The sequence below is a fragment of the Thunnus thynnus genome, chromosome 2 (genome assembly GCF_963924715.1).
Source record: "Thunnus thynnus chromosome 2, fThuThy2.1, whole genome shotgun sequence".
NCBI lineage: Eukaryota > Metazoa > Chordata > Actinopteri > Scombriformes > Scombridae > Thunnus > Thunnus thynnus.
Window position 1 is genome coordinate 23,532,244 of NC_089518.1, and position 21,270 is coordinate 23,553,513.

At 39.9% G+C, this 21,270-nt stretch overlaps 2 protein-coding genes across 3 annotated transcripts; both read left to right on the forward strand.

Moving 5' to 3' along the window:
- The first annotated feature begins 704 nt into the window (after window positions 1–704).
- Window positions 705–7,990, forward strand: qng1 (Q-nucleotide N-glycosylase 1). 2 transcript variants are annotated; one of them, XM_067611818.1, is made up of 7 exons: window positions 705–804; window positions 2,614–2,828; window positions 3,347–3,497; window positions 4,341–4,453; window positions 6,241–6,384; window positions 7,090–7,285; window positions 7,387–7,990. In XM_067611818.1, the coding sequence occupies exons 2-7, from the start codon at window positions 2,643–2,645 to the stop codon at window positions 7,614–7,616; spliced, it is 1,020 nt and encodes a 339-aa protein (XP_067467919.1). In that variant the 5' UTR covers window positions 705–804; window positions 2,614–2,642; the 3' UTR covers window positions 7,617–7,990. The 2 variants fall into 2 exon arrangements, with proteins under 2 accessions (XP_067467919.1, XP_067467929.1); XM_067611828.1 differs by having other exon boundaries at window positions 710–804; window positions 2,635–2,828.
- A 1,814-nt stretch (window positions 7,991–9,804) lies between these two features.
- Window positions 9,805–20,478, forward strand: LOC137198145 (kinesin-like protein KIF27). The gene is made up of 15 exons (XM_067611807.1): window positions 9,805–10,332; window positions 10,774–10,974; window positions 11,652–12,631; window positions 12,947–13,090; window positions 13,324–13,500; window positions 13,688–13,884; window positions 14,569–14,690; window positions 14,862–14,999; window positions 15,955–16,169; window positions 16,452–16,514; window positions 16,781–16,951; window positions 17,082–17,261; window positions 17,421–17,648; window positions 18,259–18,457; window positions 18,602–20,478. The coding sequence occupies exons 1-15, from the start codon at window positions 10,038–10,040 to the stop codon at window positions 19,234–19,236; spliced, it is 3,945 nt and encodes a 1,314-aa protein (XP_067467908.1). The 5' UTR covers window positions 9,805–10,037; the 3' UTR covers window positions 19,237–20,478.
- The last annotated feature ends 792 nt before the right edge of the window (window positions 20,479–21,270 follow it).

Sequence of the window (21,270 nt, forward strand, 5' to 3'; positions counted from 1 at the left end):
GTTCTCCACGCATCTTCCAACAAAAAGCAGCTGAATCAGGTTCTTCTCAGTTTGAGGACAGCAGACTTCAAAAAACAGAAGAGACTGGAGCACACTGATTAATTTGCAGCCTTTAAATTGTGCAGACTTAACGTTTCAATACTACTGTGTCTTCATCAGAGTCAGGGTGGACAAAGACATGAGGCAAACAACATATGTATTCAACCTGAACCAGGTGTTCAGTTGTGAAAAATGTGTTTATTTTCCTTCACGTATGATGAAGAAAAGAGGCAAATCTTTACATTAAAGAAGCTAAACTAGCTAGCACATGGCATTTTTGCTTGCATTTTGCATATATATATATATATATATATATATATATATATATATATACACACATCTAGTCGATTCATCAACCAATCATATTTCGCTAAAATGTTATCTATTTTTCTAGACATGTAGTCTATTCATTAACTAATATTACAGAAGGCTCATTACCTATCACGCTTACCTGGTAGGACAAACGTCATGTTAATGCACGTGCACTGGGTAGACCTTGGATTAATTTGATGAACTCCACTCCTCTAAAATGATGCCATTACGGTTCAGCCCGCGTACATCAGACACAATATCATATTTACACAATTATTTTTTGTATATTCAGAACTGGATACTTATTTCCGGGTGTCCTCAGCTGGCTTCTTTATGATTGGTTTATCAGCCTATGATGGACGCGCAAGGGAGGCCCTGATTGGTCAACAGCTGAAAACAGGTAGTGGAAAGCGACAGAGCACGAGCTTGAACACACTCTGCATGCAGCTTTCGGTAAGTTAAGTAAAGCATTTGCTTATGTGCGAATAAACACGCCGGTTGCTGCTGTGCTGAACATGAATTTTGTATCGGATAAACGTGCATGGTTGGCCCGCAGCGTGAAAGCGAAGTAGCGCCTGTGGAGGACAAAGTCAACGTGAATAGACTTTTACAATCAATTCCTACATGCACTTTGCTCATGGAGTTTTTTTCAATGAACAGCAATGACGTGATATAGCGAGGCTTGTGATTGACCCAAGGACAATGGTACTCTCTCTAGAAAAGAAACCAATTTTTGTGTTTCAGAGTGGGGAGTAAATCATGTGACTCACTACAGAAAGAAGTGAGAAAATGAATTTAATTCAGTAGACCACTATGTGCGTCATAGTGCCCTAATAGCAGTCTAATAGGGAACACATCATTAACAGAGCCTTTGGACACTTCAGGTAGATGGACAAGACTGGGCGGCTTTTAGAGGTAGACAGAGAAGGACATAATTTAGTTTTTTCCCCCTTTTAATAATGGGTTTGGTCAGAGGTGCTGCTATGCTGTGTGTGCAGGGCTTTTATGTTTTTGCACTCTACTTTCAGTTATACAGAGCCTGCACAAGATAAGTGATACAGGATGTGTGGCATCCAGGTTTTATATTAAATGATGGGTTCACAATTTTTGAAGTCTTAAAACAACAGTCAGGTGCCCAAAGGAACATTGAAACAGGTTTTTCTTGTGACAGTCATTCCTCCTGTTCATACTGGCCATTAGAGGGTCCCTTCATAATGAACTTACAATGTAAGTGATGGGGGCCGAAATCCACAAGCCTCCCTCTGTGCAAAAATGTATTTAAAAGTTTATCTGAAGCTAATATGAAGCTTCAGCCACCCAAATTAGTCAGATCAAATAGATATCTTTCAACATTACAGTCCATTTAGTGTCAAAGTTCCTCTTTTTGTTACTATACTTCCACAGCAGCTCAACAGGGAAACATAAAAGAGGGAATTTGATGCTAAAAACACTGTAAATGTGGTAGATATCCACTTGATATGACTAACTCAGACTGCTGAAGTCTCATATAAGCTTCAGATGAACTTTTAAATGCATTTTTGCACAAAATGACTGTGTGGACACACTGTGGATTTTGTCCCCCGTCATGTACATTGAAAACACATTTGAATTGGATCTTTTAATAGCTGGTATGAACAGGAGGAATGATTACAGCAAGGAAAACCTCTTTCAGTGTTCATATGGACACCTGACTGTTGTTTTAAGACAGACTGATGAACCTGTCCTTTAAGAGCAAGTCCCAAAGCACCAAGATCACCGCGGATATAGATGTGTTACTCTGTGAGCTCTGTGCCGTGCAATGTTTTGGTTTGAAATATGTTAGGAATTGTTCTTGCTTTGTTTCATAGCAGAACCTCAGTTATATGGTGCAGAGTGAATTCTGTCATCCTCATTTATTAGTTTTCATTCGGAATTATCTAATAAGGCAGAGGAATAATCTTTAAAATGGCACTTCCCCAGAGATGTATGTCGGATATTGGTGTTTCAATATGAAAAGGGCACTGGCGTCCACACTCCCTCTGCATCCACCCATGTATGCCTGAAGTCTTAATTTCTCTGATTAAAACATGGACTGTGTAGGTTTATTTACAACCACAAATGTATTTTGTATCTGAATAGGCTAATTACTTTCATAGTTATCTCCGTAAATGAATCTGGAGAGTGCTGGGAAACAATACCAGACTTGACAAGTGATGTAACACTGCAGCATTTCATATGTGTATTCGTATTTATTTGTATTTATGCCTACATGTGTCCCTTCAGGTTTGTTTCTGCTCCAAACAGTGTCCATCATGGAGCCGCCCCTGTATCCTCGTGAGTCTGGCCAGTTTGTAGCAGAGCGGAGTCTGGATGTGTCTGTGGAGGAGGAGGGAGTGCAGAAAGCGGCAGAGATGCTCTACACTCTCAGACACAGTGATGAATTGACTGCCAGTGGCTGGAAGAAGGCAAATCCGTTGGCCCCGGCACCGACCTCTGACCAGGGGAGTCTGTCAGCAGAGAGATGAATCAGTATACATGAGTAGTAAACATTGAATATTTTGTTCAGTGGAAATGAACAGGATGTATGAATGAATGACAGGGGGCTCAGAATTAATATTGACACTCTGGCCAACAATATGGACAAGATGGATTCAGATTTGCTTCACTTTACTTCATGTTTTTCTACACCCCCTACAGATAATTAATCATTTCTTATGACAGATAAAATGAAATATTGTGATTTACATGTCGTAATGAAAACTGGCCAAGAGTTAGTCAAAAGCCCAATAATGGAAAATATTGTCATCACATCTTAAAAGCGAATTATTAATCAGTTCACTTTTAAGACATCACATAAATAAATATTAAAGACGACAACTGGTGAATTGAATGTTTTCATCTTGAGTTTCCAGTGTTCACAAGTGTTCGTCCCACATTTTAGGGGCTTTGTTAAGAACTCACAGATTTCCAGCCAGTTTTTCTTCTGTCTTGATAATTTGTGTGTTTTTGAACTCTACAGGCTTTGAACTGGGTGTTTGTGGTGGACACCATGAACTTCTCCTTTTGGCCAGAGAAGGAAACTCAGCAGTGTGAGGTGACGTATAAAGGCACCACTTACACAGGCTACATGACCTTGTGTGCGGCCATAACCAGGGCCATGGAGGAAGGTGAGAATATCAAGGTTTGAACTGAACACTGAAGTGTTTTGTTTTTTCAGTTGAGTGCCTTCAGATCAGGGTAAAAATAACATGTAGCATTTTGCTTAGCTGGAAATTGATTTAGCTGCAAAAACATCTGGCCACCGTTTCCTCAGTGCAAAGTAGAGGTGATGTTTTTTAGCTGTTGTTTGAATTTGAATCAGTGCAAAACAAAACAACCTGGGTGATAGGAATGTTTTCCACTATGACTGTCGAGCAAAAAAGGTAACTCCAAACACTGACAATGTTACATGACATCTTTGCCTTTTTCTTGATTGATTTATCCCTCTTGTTAGCTTCATCTCTGGAGAAATACATGTAGATACACAGTATACTCAAGCCCTTTTTGATGTCTCTTTTTGTTCCTCTATTCTGGATGCTTTTGTTGTGCACCACAATTGCCAATTATTGTGTATGTGCCCTTTACTTGAACTTGGACTGCTGGGAAATTGCTTGTAGCTCTGCATGCGTCTGTGCATCATTCATAATTAGCGTGACTGACTCCGGATATGAATCAATTATGTCTCATATGGAATAGTGCTCTCAATGTGTGGTCGCTGTGGCCTTTATAATTACAAGAGATTCTCTGAGAAAAGTACAGGTAGTTTTGCTACAGAGTGTGAATCTCAAGGGTTGGCAGCATGAGATCAGAACAAATTATGTCTTTTGAGCCTCTTGTGAGAAATGGCTGCTGTGGATATATTCCTGTTATTATAGCATGCTATAACTTTGTAACTTAGTAGCCTTGAGTGTCCTTTTTCTATTCAGTAGTTATTATCTAAACATAAATAGTTACTTCTCTTCATTCCACAGGCATACCCATCACGGATCCGAAGTACTTCTCTCAGATGAGTGTGGAGGAGTTGGGACGTGTCCTTCGATCAGACAATGAAACGCCCATGCCAATGCTTCAGGAGCGTCACCAGGTTCGAACACTGTCATGTTAATGTCCGTTGTACTAGGGATTTAACAATCGTCAAAAATTGTATTCTGTTGATTGTATATTGTGTCATTTTTAATGCAGTAATGAAAAGTATGTCTGACATTGTGCCACTTTCTGTTTAACACTTTACTCAAGTGTAATATTTGACACTTCTGAAATGAAGCAAGGTTGACTTTTGTGTGAACCAATTTAGAGAGGCTTTAAAGCAGTTATGTAGCTCAAAACAAAAGCAGCTTTTTGTTTTGTTACAGCCCACAATGCATAGTCTAATTATTCTCTATTTACACTAAAGTTTTTGCACCAGTACAGATATCTGGAAGTACAAGTTGTACATGTAAGATGTGAAGTTGGGGAATAAGGGGGGTAACAATCTGGGACTTTACAAAGAATTTATACTTAAAGTATTTTCAACTTTCAACTCAACTATTATTATGGGGTACAGTTATTATATATACAGTTGTATTATTTTATTATTTCGCTATTCTGAATTTTTGCATTTTTATCCTACCTCTGATGTTTCCTCATTGCAAATTCATGAGAGTTATGATAGCGTTTCCTCAGTTCCTGTTTTTATTGAGTCCTTTATTTATGACATAGTGACTTATTGTTTTGTGCGTGGATGGGGGGGGGATTGTATTGTTTTAAATTATGTAAAGCACTTTGTGTTACATTGTATTTGTATGAAAAGTGCTGTACAAATAAAGTCTGATTGATTGATTGAATTAACTTGACCATTACTGAGCGACAAAGCTGTCAGGGTAATGAGTGAGATTTCAAAATCAACATATTCTGCTTACTTACATTGAAGGGGTAAAGACAACAAGGAGGATAAGTTTGGGGTACTTACTGAATATGTAATATGTAATATGTGGATTACATTTGTGTTTTTCTTTGGAACAAACAGAGGTCGAGGATAGAGAGTATTGAGAAACATACTGTGGGGAACCTATAGCCTATATGTTACTGTGTATGTTGAAATGTTAGCCTATTTATGGGGTACAACACTGTACTCAGGTGACTTCAGGTTTATTTGGATTGACACTTGTTACACAGAGTGTTGTTATGCAGTACAGTAAAGTTCATTTATGATGAGGGTTCGAGAGTAAATACATCTGAACCGAAAACCAGAAGTGTCCATCTAACAGCCAATAAGGCAGATGATCGATTTTATGTAACTGTCAAGAACCTACAGCTTTGTTGCTCAGTACTCTACTCCGTAATATTAGAATAGGTACCAAGTAGTTAAAAATTTCACAAATAATTAAACTGTAAACAGAGAATAATTACGCTCTACATTGTAGGCTGTAATATAAAGCGGAACTGTGAAAACAAACAGATGTGGTGAGAAAAACAGGATGTATCATCTCATCTCTCTGATTAATGCAGTCGTTTCTGGACACAGAAGGTACATTGAATTGAAACCTAACATACTGTCACATTCCTACTTGGTAAATGATGTGTCTGAGATTATATTGTCCTATGTACTGTCATATTCATATAGAGCCGTGTTCACGTGTGTTTGTGTCTGTCTTTGTGTGTGAGCATATTGTTATTCATAAAAGTCAAAATATAATATATGAAATTGAATCCTAACGTGCTGTTTCTTTACAGATTAGGTGATTTTATCAGATTTTTGAACACCAAAATGAGCTCATATCATTATTTTGTTCATTAGTGTTACATCATTACCTGTTTCAGTTTTCATTGAAAGTATGCAGTTCTTAACCTCCTTAAATCTGAACACATCACATACTGATTCTGTCTAACAAGGTGCTGACTGAAGGCGGCCGCGTGCTGCTGGAACACGGCGGAAGCTTTCGGAGTTTTATCAGCCAAGCTGGGAACGACGCCCGGAAGATGGTGGAGCTCATTGTGGAAAAGATTCCCTCCTACAGGGATGAAGCTACATTTGAGGTTAGAGTTGTAGTGGGATGATTCTGACATTTTACATTTGGAAATGTAGGGAAAAAAAAGGAATTTTCTCACAAACATTCAGGATTTAATGATTTTGTTAAGAAAAAACATTTAGTTTTAGTTTAGTTAGTTGTTTCATTTTCAGTTAATGATTAAAGCATTTACTGCATCTCAGATATAAAAAATAATTATAGTTTCTGGTTGGATAGGTTTCCATTTACAAACATGTTGAACTATAACTTCCAAAAAAATGCTTTTTTAACTTCTTAATTTTGCAGAATGAATTCCATTTTACACCCGCAATCCATTGTTAGTGTGAGAAAGGGGTGAATTAAATTAATCTATGTACAGTCGAAGAACATATTTCTTATTCATATTCCCAATTTAAAAACATTTAAAGCATATAGAAATATGTGATCAAAGATACATCTATGCACTGATCATTTAGCATATGAAATGGAGAACTTGTGATGTGAGAGTTCCACCTCCTGGCCAAAGACAGTGCAGCAAGATCTCCCATGTCCTCCTCATATTATATAGTCACATTAAACTCTTTGTGCAAAAATTATGTCACCATTATGTTACTTATGTGATAGATCATTTGTTTATTAATTAATAACAATGACTTATGAACAAATGAAGACCACACATACTGTACAGTATGAGTTAGTATAGAGTATAGAGATGACTTCTTGTTTGTTTCAGGGGAAGAGAATCTCGTTCTACAAGCGAGCTCAGATCCTGGTGGCAGATTTCTGGGGCGTCATGGCGGCCAGAGGAGAAGGAGATATCATTAGCATGGACTGGCTCACCATGTTCGCAGACTACAGGGTCCCTCAGGCCCTCGTGTACCTCGGCGCGCTACGATACTCCGACACACTGATGCAGACGCTGAAGAATGGTAAGACAGAACTGTGTTTCTCTGATTCTGATGAAATGAACGGCTTGAGAACAGTAAGCTATAACCATGCTGCATATATGTGTTTGTCTCCCGTCTCCCAGGTGAGCTGCTGAGTTCAGGGGACAGGAGAGAGGTTGAGATCAGGGGTTGTTCGATTTGGTCTGTGGAGCTGATCAAAGCTCGTCTTTGCAAGCTGGTGAAGGAGAGAGACGGACAGACTTGCAACATCAACTCAGCAATCATCGACTTCTACCTGTGGCCTTACGCCAAGCAGCACCACAAAGAAATGGCCCACATTCCAATACACCACACACGCTGTATTTACTACTGACGAGCTGGCTGGCAGCCTTACATACAGTAGATTGCACTTCTCAGTGTGCAGCCTTGGCGCCGGTGTCTTTCTCTGGGATAAAGCCAACCATGTCCCCCTGCCAGATATATGGGCTTCTCTCTAGCTGTAATGGAAACAGGTGTTAAGCTTTAATGCGGTTTGTTTGTCCTCGTGGGTTGTAGCACTGTTGTTCATTTGCAGTCAATTAAGATGTTAACTGGGATATTTTCTAACAAACCTCTCTCTGTAATGGAGAACCAGTGATCATAGACTGTATGTGAACATATAATGATGGACACATCTGCATGTCAGCAGCAATTTTAATTCCTGAACTGACACTCATTGAACAGAAATAATAAAATATTTTCACTAGATACTGTGTGTTCTCTTCTTTTAAAGGAGTGTTGTAGTAGATCATATTTCCACATCATTAACTGCATACGTTTTAAAACAAGGGGTCCTAAAAGAGTTTTCTTTTGTTATGACCAGCTCATGAGCCACAACAAAAGAGAGAGATATAGTAACAAACTGAAATTTATTAAAGTAAATAACAGTAATAACTGCAATACACAGGACCAAGGCAACAGGCTCTGGGGCTGTCATACTTTTCTGTAGATTTATTATCCAGTGAATTAAGTATAACGAATATTTGAATTAAGGCCTTCGTTTTGAATGATTACTCTTTAAAACATATAATTGATCAATCCAATGTGAAAAAAAACAGCCTGTCAATGCAGTTGCAAATCGTGGTAACTATTTTGAAAAAAAACACATACAGTACCAGTCAAAGGTCTGGACACTCTTTCTCATTCAGGTGAATGTGAAGATGTGTCCAAACTTTTGACTGGTACTGGAAATGTCAACAATGTTTACAATTTGACTACAGTGATGCCATTCATTTAAGGGACAAAAAATACAAAACAAAAGTGACTAAATGGGTAAAGAGAGATTTTAACAATGGCTGAATTACCAACCAGGCAACTCCTCAGACCCTCAGGGGCCCCAAAAGCACCATTTTCACTGAGGTTGTCCTGTGGTAATGAAAATAATGCACATTTGTTTGAGAATATGCATTACTGAAGCATGTTATCAACTGAAATGATAAGGAGGTTTAGTTGGATCCTGCATTATTACTTGTCTTGTAGAGGGGCCCAGTGTCAAAATTGACATTGTGCATAGTACCACAAACAGTTGGTCAATAGGGGCCCAGAAATAGCTTTTGCACCAGGCCCACTAGTGGGTTAGTGTGGCCGTTATTATGAGCAGTGAGCAATGGTGGCAGTACTGTGACTCTTAACTGAAGTATGAAGTTGCACCACCACATTATAAAATTATTATTATTATTATTATTATTATTATTATTATTATTATTATTATTATTATTGTTGTTGTTGTTGTTGTTATTATTGTTATTATTGTTATTATTATTATTATTATTATTATTATTATTATTATTGCTGCATTAACATGTAGGCCTAAGCAGCATTTCAATGTTGTAGTTGGCTGAGGTGGAGTCAATTTAACTACTTTATATAATGTTGGGTAACATATTTTATAAACGGACTGTGTCTTTTGTTAATAAAATTTTAATCTTTAAAGTAAATAGCCTAAAGCTGTCATGTAACTACAGGGAGTAAAAGTACAATATTTGCTTCTGAAATAATGAAGTAAATGGAAATGCTCAGTAACTCAAAACTTTACTGAAGTGTACTTGATGCAGGCCTACTTCTTTCTACCACTGATTATGAACAGTACATCTTCAAGTGACTGAAGAGTATAAAAAGGTTATTTTTATGTATGTACGGGCATTCAACGTTTGGCAGGAGCAGAAAGAGATATGGGAGGACAAGAAGTAGAGATGTTGCAGAAGAAGTGGCAGAGGGTGGCGCTGTTTATTTAATGAACCACTCGGTCTGTCCTCCATGACGACTCTTGAATCCAACTACTCGACTGCTGAGTCCATGGCTGCTTCACAGCGGGAGATATATATTTTTTCCTAGGATGGCATAGTCATGACCCGCCCTACTCTGCCGCTGATTGGCTTACCCTCGATATTCTTACCAATGTCACTAAATCTAACCAACCCAACCGACGAAGGCAACAAGTACTAGCCAATCAGAGGTAGAGTAGGGCGGGTCATGACTTCGCCATCCTAGGATAAAAAATGTGGCTCACCGCGGCGGCGGTCTCCCGGGCAACCAAGGAGTGACAACAAACGGGAGATGAGACTAAGTTAAGAAAAACAACGGACAGCAACACGCCTAAATGACTTCGACGATACCTAAACACACAAAACAACACCTTATGTTTTGACAAGGTAACATGTAGATTAAGTGTAAAACAAGAACAAGATGTAGAACAAGTTTTAGAATTCAAATAAATAGTTTGACGAAACTCCACCTAACGTTACATTTTACCGTCATGAGCGAATGTGTCCGGGTGGCGGTGCGTGTCCGCCCCCTGCTTCCCAAAGAAGTCCTCCACAACCACCAGGTGTGTATACGGGTGGTGCCGGGCTCCGCTCAGGTAATGCTCGGCTCCGACCGACTCTTCTCCTTCGACCACGCGTTTGGACCGACAGCCAGCCAGGATGAGGTGTACGAGTCCTGCGTCCAGCCGCTGCTGGAGGCCCTACTCGACGGATACAACGCCACCGTCTTCTGCTATGGACAGACCGGGTCAGGGAAGACGTACACGCTGGGAGAGGGGAACCTGGGTAAGTGAGTTTCATCCCCAATACTGAGGATGGAAAGATCCAGGGTGGATATTTGGGAGAACAGAGAGGAACAGATGATAGGAAAGGGCTGCATTAATTGACGAGAATGAGTCAATAAATGGGAAATAATGTCCATGGGGTTTTGGAATTTGTTTATAGTGGAAAAAAGTGTTACTTGGGCCAAGTTGAGATGAAAAAAGTAGGTGGAGTGGTCTCTGTTGGCTTGAATATGTTACAGCAGTTTTCAGGATTTAATTTGGAGGAATTTGGGAGCAGAGAGCAAAGTATGATAATGAGATTTGTTTTTTGAGAGTTGTATTTGCAGTGTTTATATTTCAACCAAGTCAGCTGAAATGTAATACGGGCCTATTTCTTGTTGTTGCAACTCTTAACTACTTTATAACTGCACACTATGTGTGCTCCCTCCAAAACCTCTCTCAGATAAGGAGGGTGGTATTATCGACCGAGTTGCCCAGGATGTGTTCTTGTTGCTGGGGGAGAAGAAGAGCAGCAGTGATGTCGCGGAGGCAACAGTGCGAGTCTCATATATGGAGCTGTACAGAGAAGAGCTGCGAGACCTGCTGGAGCCCCACACCATTCACAAAGAGCTTCACATCAGAGAGGATGACAGGGGGAACACAGGTGATTAAAAAGTATTTTTTTTGTCCTGCAGGCAAAGGGGAAGAGTTCAGGGGAGTTCCTCAAAGAAACCATTAAACATCACTTTCAGGCATCACAGATTGCCACATTTTTTACTCTTTTTATCTAATTTTTTCATTTAACCTCTGTGTTATTTGTGCAGATTTTGACTTCATATCTACTTGTTATTTGTTTTCAACTTTCCTACTTAAAGGCATGCCCTCATTCCACTGGAGTGCCACTGGCACTTCTTGGCTTTTACGTCCTTTTATTAAGCTCCAAACACACCTAGTCTAGAGCCTACACTTCCCATCATGCATCTCATTGGTGTCCTTTTTGTGAAACCTTACTAACCTAGCAAATGTCTACTTCAGTGCCCCCAGATTGTAATTCAGACCTCCTGTTAAAGATGTTTAGTTTCCAAGCTCAAGAGAGGACCCTGATAAACTCACTAGTTTCGTTTTCTCAGGCTTGACAAAGCCACAAAAAGCTGCGGAACACATTAAACTATAATAAACACAGTAATAGTACTCCAGATAACTAGTAAACTGATCTTCACATGAGGAAACGGTAATACAATCAGATTAGACCCAATGTTGTGCTAAGTACATTGGATTACTGTTCAACATATAAACGTGTTCCATTAATACAAATCATTGTTTGATTTTGTGTCTTTCCAGTGGTGGTGGGAGCCAAAGAGATGGTCGTCACCTCAGCAGAAGAGCTACTCAGCGTTCTAGAGACGGGCAATGCCCTGCGCCACACCAGCACCACAGGAATGAATGAGCATTCCAGTCGTTCTCATGCCATCCTCACCCTTCAGCTCACTCAGTGTAGCCACAACAACTCCTCCTTAAACTCGGTCCGCTCCTCTAAACTCTGTCTGGTTGATCTAGCGGGCTCGGAGCGTGCTGGAAAAACTGGCAACACAGGGACACGGCTCAAAGAGTCTGTTCATATCAATACAGGCCTGCTCGCGTTGGGCAATGTCATCCGCGCCCTTTCTGACCCTGTTCGCAATCGCCGTGGGAACAACTGCAACAGTGCACACATACCATACCGTGATGCCAAAATCACCCGCATACTCCGTGATTCATTGGGAGGCACCGCTCATACACTGATGGTGGCATGTGTAAGCCCCTCCCACCACAGCGTAGCTGAGACTCTGAGTGTCCTGCAGTTTGCATCCAAGGCTCGTCACATTCGCAACCGTCCTAGAGCAGAATCTTGTCATGCAGAGGTTAAATCGTGTCCTACAATGTGGGACCCCGGTGAAGCTCGACTAGGGGAGCTGGAATATGAAGTACAGACACTGAGAGAGATACTGAAAGAGAGGGAGAGAGAGATGGAGATGGAAAGGGAGAAGACAGGGGGAAGAGTTGGAGAGGAGGACAGTGAGATTCAGATGTCTGAGCCAGATAAAAAGGTGAACCAAGAGGAATCGTCACAATACCGTCTCTTGGTACAGGAAGCTGCAGCTCTACTTGCGGATATCTGTTGCCCCACTCCAAGTCATTCTTTCAGAGAGCAACTGCAGGATTGGCAGGAGAGACTCAAAGCTGTCAACCACTCACATAAAACTGATGATGAGGACTGTTCAGAGGAGAAATCCCACCATGTCACCATATTACAGCTCAGACAAGAACTCAAGAAATGCCAGGTAAGTATAAAAAGTGAAAAAAAAACACCAGATCACTGATAAAGGTCTAAGATATTTGGAGGGAAAATACAGGGAAAGGACACTGGATGTCCCTGTTATGGGACTGGTTTTGAGTACAAAGATGTTGGATATCGGAAAATTATCATTATGATCATGTAACACTCTATTTTATTACTAAAATGCTGATGTGCCAGAAAAAATAAGGGCTTACAAGTGCACAATAAACCAACTAAGAGGGCTGCTGAACTTATCATTAGTTATCCATGTCCAAATAAAGAAAAAGCAGAAAAACTATTTTCTCTCTCTCTCTCTCAGGAAGCTCTCACCATAGAGGAGCAACTGTTGGAGCAGAAAGATGCAGAAGTGAGACAGGTGGTAAAAGAAGTACAGAAACTTCTCCAAGAGAGGAAAACCCACCTCCAAGCCTTAGAGGGAGAAAAGGAACGTACTCGTATACAGGTGAGAAAAAGAAGAGCTCTGAATTCAGGCTATATAAAGCTCCATGAAGCAGTTGAAAAGGTGCCACCTAGTATTGATGGGAATCTGCAAATAAGGAAAAAATTAAGTGAAATTTCTAATGCTAGTAAAAACTGTAACTTCAACACTGTACTAGAAATGAACGACATTATTAATAAATCTCTGCTGGTTTTTCATTTGTTGTTGTGTGCACATTTGTGTGTGAATGTCTTCAGACCGAACAACTGGTAGACCAGCAGATCCTGATTGATCGTCTGCGCAGCGACCTCATGACCTTTAGGGGTGCAACCTCAGGGGCCACAGTGGAGTCAGGGGCTTCTGGGAACTCAGACAAGAGACCTCAGAGTGTCCCTCTAATCAGACACAGCTGTGGACACAGGCCTCCCAGGAAGGTAGGAAGCTGCACTGTTGGTTTGTTTGTCTGTTGTTTGTGTTTGTGTGTTGTTTGCATACCTGGATTTATTTGGACACTTTTATAATTCATATGTGCATCCAGACATTCTTGTTCATGGTTGAGCATATTTCTGTCTGAATTATAGTGTGTTTGTGTGTGTGTGTGTGTGTGTGTGTGTGTTGTAGATCCACTCCAGTCCCCCAGCCTATTCACTGGAGAGGGTGATGGCAGCCTTTAAGATGCGCAGTCACCTCCTGCTGGCTGAGATTGAGGAGAAGGATGAAGTGTACTGTCCATTCATAAAAGAACAGACTAAGAGCAAAGACAGGGATCAAGAGAAGGAGGAGGATGATTATGACTTTGTGGGCAGAATGGGATTTAGGTGAGAGCCTCTATTATACAAACCTACTGGTTCTTTTTCAAGCTACCAGCCACCACCACTATAAAAATGCAATTTTAGCCAATAGTCAGTACATTTTTGTTACCATATTGCATCAAAAAAGTAATTTGATGATTAGTTTAAGTTAAAGGAAATGTAAATGTTCATGAAGTGGTTCTGTGTCAGTGAAGTGGCATTTTCTTAAGGTGCAATAAGGTTTATTCCTCATCTGCTCCTGTTTTATATATTGATCATTTACTATGCACCAAAACAGGAAGAGAGGCACAGCAGGGTTTCATTTGCAATTCAGTAATAGACTACAGTTTTGGTGTCAAGGATGACTGCACTTTGTGCTGTCAGCCACTTGCCTGCTCAGACCAGGTCAACACTTGTCACTGTAGTTGACAGAGGAGCCCTTAAATAAACCTCTTCAAAATCACACAACCCCGTTATACTTCTCTGTTTCACTTTAGTTTTTCAATTTGTAGACATGTTTAAATTGACAACTTTCTGCCTTCTTGTATTAAAAATAAACTTATGTGCTTTTGTGCAATTCAAAGTGTACTGCAGGTGTGCGTTTTACCACAAAAATACAAAAAAGATGACTAGATGCCACTAAATCCTACACACTGGTCCTTTAAGTCTGATCTAATCAAGGTCTAATCAAATATTGTCATGATACATCAGGCGTTCTTTGAACCGTACGTGGACCAGTCGGCAGAAGAAATCAGCTCTGAAAGAGAAAAACACTGAACTGGACCAGACATCTAATGGAATCCAATCAGTACAACAAGACCAGCAAGCCACAGGTACACTTGACGTGTATTTGACTTTATTCTGTAGTCTTTTGTTTTACTTGTCCTTTTGCATTGATAGAGGAATGTCATCCTGTCTCTGATATCTTTTGTGACATTCAAATGAGTTATTTGTTATCCAAGAAGTTATTTCATTTTCATATTGTCAGTTTTATTCCCTCTCAGGGACCAAAGAACACCATGCCAAGCAATGCCTTATGAGGAAGGCAAGACAAAGTGTCAGTGTCACTCAGAGAAGGATCCAAGCGCTTTCAGTCAACATACGCATGAAAGAGGAGCTCATCAAAGAGCTTGATAAAACTGGTGTGTTTATTTAATTTACATACTGTATGTATCCCTGTAGCTGTGTCTGTGTGAGTCTTAGTCTTAGTCTTAGTCTTGTCAGACAATGTCAGTCTTTGGCTGATTTGTATGTGTAACAAAGCACATACAAGGTTTTGTGTTCGCCAAGGTTAGTCAAAACATTCTTGCAGTACTGATAAGAGCATCTTGCAGCTTCCAGATGCTTCTGCTGAGTGAATTCAAGAACAATGACAACAGCAGAGAGATTGAAAACAAAACAATATTCTTGTGATGATAAAGAAATAACACATACATACAATCAGATTATCAAATTATCATTATCATTCGTATTGGATTAACTAAGCATGTGTGTACTAAATCAGATTTTAGTCACGTAATTATTTTTGATGAAAGCCTCTATGTGTAGAATTTGAAAATGTCTGACTTTGGTCCACCTAGCGGTAGGATCAAAAAAGTATACTGCAGCAGATATGAATACACACAGATATAAATGCTGCTACTCAAATAGCCAAACATTGGAGAAACATGAGGAGGAGATGGGATTTTTTTTATTGGTATTAACATGTCTGGGGACAAGGCACATGCAATGCTGTATGACAACCAAACTCATGGTCTAATAGTAAAAAGGTGAAATCTGATTGGTGCATGTTTGCAGAAAAAGTAAAAGACTTTTCAGTTTTGGATATAACCATTGTAATGGGAGGCCTTGAAGTCTCTTCAAAATCATACTGTTTTGATTAGAGTCCTGTACTTTTAACCACGGGCAGGCTCATTCTTATTTACCTTAAAGCAACTAGGCTTTTGAAGTGAAACTGAGTCATGCTGTCAAAAAATGCTCTTTTACTAGATATGAATATTGTAATTTGGCACAACACCAATGAATCATAACATAATAATTTCAACCCTGTAACAATATACTGTATTTGTTTATAATTTTGATTTTTGTTTCTGACAGACAAGGAGACCCAAGCAGTGGGTAGACATGGCAGGCACAGCAGTGACAGCAGAGAGGTCTGCGTGTTGGCAAGACTGTCCATGCAGAGCCAGCAGTACCGAACGGAGCTGTACAGCAGCCTGCAGCACATGAGAGAACAGAGAGCACAGCTCCAGACCAGCCTCAGGCAGGAGAGAGAGACCAGTGACAAGAACAAAGAATTTGACCATGACGAGGTTAGTTTTACAGTATTTCAAACTATCTGGGGACTGCAGTAGGAATGGAGATGAACAAATAAATCTGAATACAAACTGTAAACACAAAGTATTTGCTTTAACCCATTTTTTGCAAACAGTAGGTTTAAATATAAATGAGACCTTGCCATTTTAAGGTTAATTAAACTATTACTAATCCTGAACTTGGTTCAAATGAATCCTTAACACCTGACACTAAGCATGGCTAAATCATTAATGACTCATGACTCATTGATTGAAGATGATTTCTGCTTTTGTTTGCAGGAGCTAAGGGCAGAAAATTTGACTGTGTGCAAAAGTAAACTCCAGGAAGAGTCAAAGGAAAAGGTAAAGCATTGTTCTTAAATTTAGAAGTACTATGAATTCCTCAAATGTTTGTTTTGCTTTTACTCTTTCCAAAAAGTCATTTTGACAGTTTTTTCTTTTGTATACAGCCTTACATTTCTCTGTCTCTGTCTCCCTCTTTGTTATTGTCTTCTATTGTCTTCTTGTCTCCTTAATTTTCCTGTTATCTCTTTCCTTTACCCCCTTCCCCTTCTTTTGCTCCTTTTTACCCTCCTCCCACTTCTCTCTCCTCCTTGTCCTCACTGTAGGCACGTGACAGTTGTTGGCTGGAGGATGAGGAGGAGCAGGTGCTGCAGAGGAGAGCAGAGCTGCAGGAGCTAGAGGAGGAGCTGAGGAGGAGAGAAGAAGTGCTCTTGCACAGGGAGGCCTGTCTGCAACAGAAAAACAAACTGGAGATCAGGAAGCTACGTTCCAGTCAGGTCAGCCTGTGTGAAGTTTTATTCAAATTTAGCAAATGTGACAATACTTTTCATCAGTGACTCTCACAGATTGTGAGAACATGTGTTATTGGAGCTGGTACCTGGAAACTTTTTATCAATGACTTTCCAGGCTTTGAGTCAGAACCTGTTGCATGTATCTGTGCGGTTGGAGTCTCTGGAGGAGCAGCTGCAGAGCAGACGGACAGGAGGAGTCACCATAGAGGAACTGCAGAAGGAGAGAGACATGCTTAAAAAGAAGAGAGACACTCTGGATGCTCAGCTGAAGGACAACAGAGTGCTCACTATGGAGGTCAGAAAAAGGGGAACCGTCTGTGTGTATGTGATGTTACTAAATATGGTTATGGACACATGTTCTAAGAAACTATTCTATTGTTAGACCTTATTTCATGATGTACTTTTATTGTTCATCACTGTGCTTTTTTTTATTATTTCTGTGTGTTATACCTAGGAGGAGTATTCCCTGCTCCAGTTAGAAGAAGCCATTGAAGCTCTGGATGCAGCTCTGGAGTTTAAAAACCACTCCATCCAGGACAAACAGACAAAGCTGTCAATCACAGACTCCCCTTCATGTCAGTCGCAAAGCACTGAGCCCGCCCACCTCTGTAACGTCATAAGCAAACTGAAGCAGCTCTCACCACCTGAGGCCTCGGAGCTGCTTGTCAAATATTTCAACAAGGTAAGATAAAATGCATGCACACATGACGATATACACCAATATATAACATTCAGCTGCAAATCCTATATGCTCTCCATTGCTAGCTTCTTTACCAACACTTTAATGCTATCAGTCTGTTCTCACTTCCTTTCCTTTTTTTTCCCCTTTTCTATTATTTCCATGTACTGTATGTGTTCACATTCACGACAGAAACCTGATGTCCTCTTTTCTTTCTGCTCCAGCAGGTGATGTATTTCTGCTTTTCTCTCTGTCTTTCACCTTCCTGTGCTTATCTGTTCAGGTGATGTGTGTCTGTGAGTCAGAAACGCAGCAACACTATTTTTGTTATGGTAATTAAATTATACCTCTCCCTCCCTCTGCTCCCCCAATGCTCCCTTCTGTGCCCTTCATCTTTCTAGCTGATTCATCTTAATACTCTTATTAAGTGTATCAACTTCTCTTCAGGAGGTCTGTCTGCACCATTAAAATATCATTATACCATGATAATCTTCCTCCCACCTAATACGCTCTGTCCTTGTTTTCTTTCTCTGTAGGTGGTGAGGGTAAATAAAGGTATAAGATCCAGTCAATACATTTGTAATTATATTGTATATTAATGTATATTTTTCAGGTTGTTTGTCTTCAGGAGGCTGAGCGTCGTTTGCGTTTGCGTTGTGAAGAGCTAGAGCTTCATGCTGGAGAGCAAGAGGTGGTGCTGAGGGAGATGGAGGCCGCCATGCAACGCCTGGCCTTGGATGCAGACCGCAGGCTCACCCAGCAGCACCAAGATCATCAGAATAACATCCAGCTACTACTGCAGAAACTTAAAGGTGAAGTGACTGTGTAGCCTGGACAAAATGTATGGTTAAAAGGGTTTGAGGATTTGTGTGTCTTTTTATATTCTATCAAAAAAACATGAGTTCATAAATACTGCTGTTTCATATATTTATTTCTGTGCGTGTGTGTGTGTCTAGACAGCAGCTCAGGAGATGCACAGCACGCCATCCAAGACAGACTGCAGAATCTGGAGAAAGATCTGTTTTTCTACAAGAGTTCTAGCCGCCTGCTCAAAAAGAAACTCAAAGAGCTTCTTGGCAACGCCGTACACCCTGCCGATCAGCCCTCACACACAAAAGAACACACACAGACACACAGTACGCAGATACACACAAGTACAAACAAACCCCAGATGCAAAATGAAGAGGTACAGACAAGGACACACATTGAAACAACATACACAAAGATACACGCTGAGAAAAAAGACAAAAAGACACACAATGATGCTCATGTGGAGAGACGTGCACACCAAACCCTGTGTCCCTCCTCATCTTCTGACCTCCAAGTACACAATAAGACTAAAACGCCTGCATATACCCAGATACACACACTCACACAGTCCCAGGGGAAGAATGAAAGAGAGGCTGGTCAGTGTGGGGAAAGTTTAGAGATGACACCTGTCCGTCTTTGTCGCAGAGAGCTCAGACAGATCTCACCAGCTAATCTGCAGGTATGTGGTTCTGTCACAAGGAGGCGCCAGTCTGTTGTGGATACCAGCACAGAGTCAATATTAGAGGACTCTATAGAATTAGCCAGAAACACTGACAGATGATGCATCATTTTTTCATCTATTCAGTGGTTTTACATAGACCACAGTACCTAAGTGTCACTTGGCAGCAGCAGTGTCTGTAGCAGCTTCCAGTTGGATACTGGCAAACAAAGGAAAATGTGTGTCGTGAATAACTGATGACAAAAACAAAATGGTAATTAACTAAACACATATTCGTCTCAACTTTAGTAACTTGTGAAAATGTTAATGTATCATTTGTAGGGAAAATATTTAGTTTCTGTCAGTTAATTTAAGGACTTTATGGAGCTTTGAGATCAGACAAAATAATGGCCAATATTCACAATATGATAAAGAATAAGATGAATGTGTTTTAGATTAACAGTTTTTGTTCTCAGTTTTTCTTTATAAATACACCATTGTCCTCTGTTAAGCATGTCCATGCCACTCTCAATGTAATACCACACTAGTGAAACCTGAGGAGAAGACGGTTTCTTCTTGATGGACTGAGATATCTGTTAATGTTGAGATGTTTTAAGTGTTTTCAGTGTCACAGAACTGTCCTCCTAGTTATCCCTCTTGCTCTGAGGTCACAGGAGTTTTGCCATTCAATAAGAGAAGAAACTCAGAGACAGGAATATGTCGTCATGGCAACAGTAAGACCCTGATAAGTGACATGTGCCCAGAAATAAATGTCCAATAACTTAGTAGTATTTTTTACACTGAAAATAGCATAAAACCTTCTGTTTTGCAGAGATAGTTTTCTGTCTCAGCTCCCACCACACCCAACATCAACGCTGCCCATTCCATGTTTTGTTCCCCTAAATTAATTTGAGGATCTTTTCTTTCAAGTTCTTGTTCTTATATAAAGACGTTGTTGACCACTCACCATATGGTTATCACCAACTAGAAGTTGTATTTTATCCACAACTTTATTTGCCTGTACACAACCATAGAAAATCATCCCTTTTACAAATACTACTAGTTTAAAAGATAAGTTAAGGGAAAACATGTTCATCAATCTGTTGTTAAATGGAATCAAATAGTGCCTTGTGAGGAGAAGTGCTTTGTCTTTCACCTTCAATTTCCAGCACTGTCAAGCACTTAAAATGGTCAGTAGGTACAGTAAGCACTACAACAGTAATGTAAAGCTAGGTAGTTTGTCTTCTTGATACAGACTTTTTATATCAGTGTGCACTATTAGATATACTGTAAGTTGATTGTTGTGTAATTATTTTTTGATATGTGTGGCTCTTATTACAGTTAAATAAATTAAACATACAAGTACGCACATCTCACTGTTTTGTTTTTATTGTGTGGGCTCAGCCCATCCCCCCACCCTCAACCCATCGGGGTCCCTGGTGCATAAATGTACTATGGGTCCCTATGACACTCCTGTCCCTCAAAATGCGTATCCTATCACATGCTGTCAATAGAAGAATAATGCTAGTTGCTTAAAGTTGCAATATAATATTTATATTTTCAAAATTAGATAAGAATATAACCTTGGATGCTGGAATTCTTTCACTGACTAAATTATATACATAATTGAGCCTCCATAGGCACATATTGGCAGATATTAGAAAGATGCTGTAAATGTATGTACTGTATGTACTGTACTATACTGTATATACTGTTTTCTGCTGACCACCTTCACCTCTCTCCCTCTGCGCATGTACTTTGTCACCTCAAAGTTTCCATCAGCCACAGTGCACACACAAGACTACACATGGCAGAATTATTCTGCATTATTATTATTACATATTATTACGCATTATTACATATTATTATTTTTGCTGAAATATTGGATCATTTGAACATTTGTTGAAATGAAACCATGTGAAAATTTCAGAGGGAAAAATCACTATTTGGTGGAGCTGTTAACAACTCAGACATCTGAAATGTGACCCCGAATACACACTGCTTTTTTCCACTCATCTTTAACAGTGTGTCGTATTTTAAAAACATTGTCATATTATCCATTGTATTAAATATTAATCTGAAAAGTAACTAGTAACTAAAGCTGTAGTGGGGTTGAAAGTCCCTCTGAAATAGTATATTTCAGAGGTAAATGTTGTA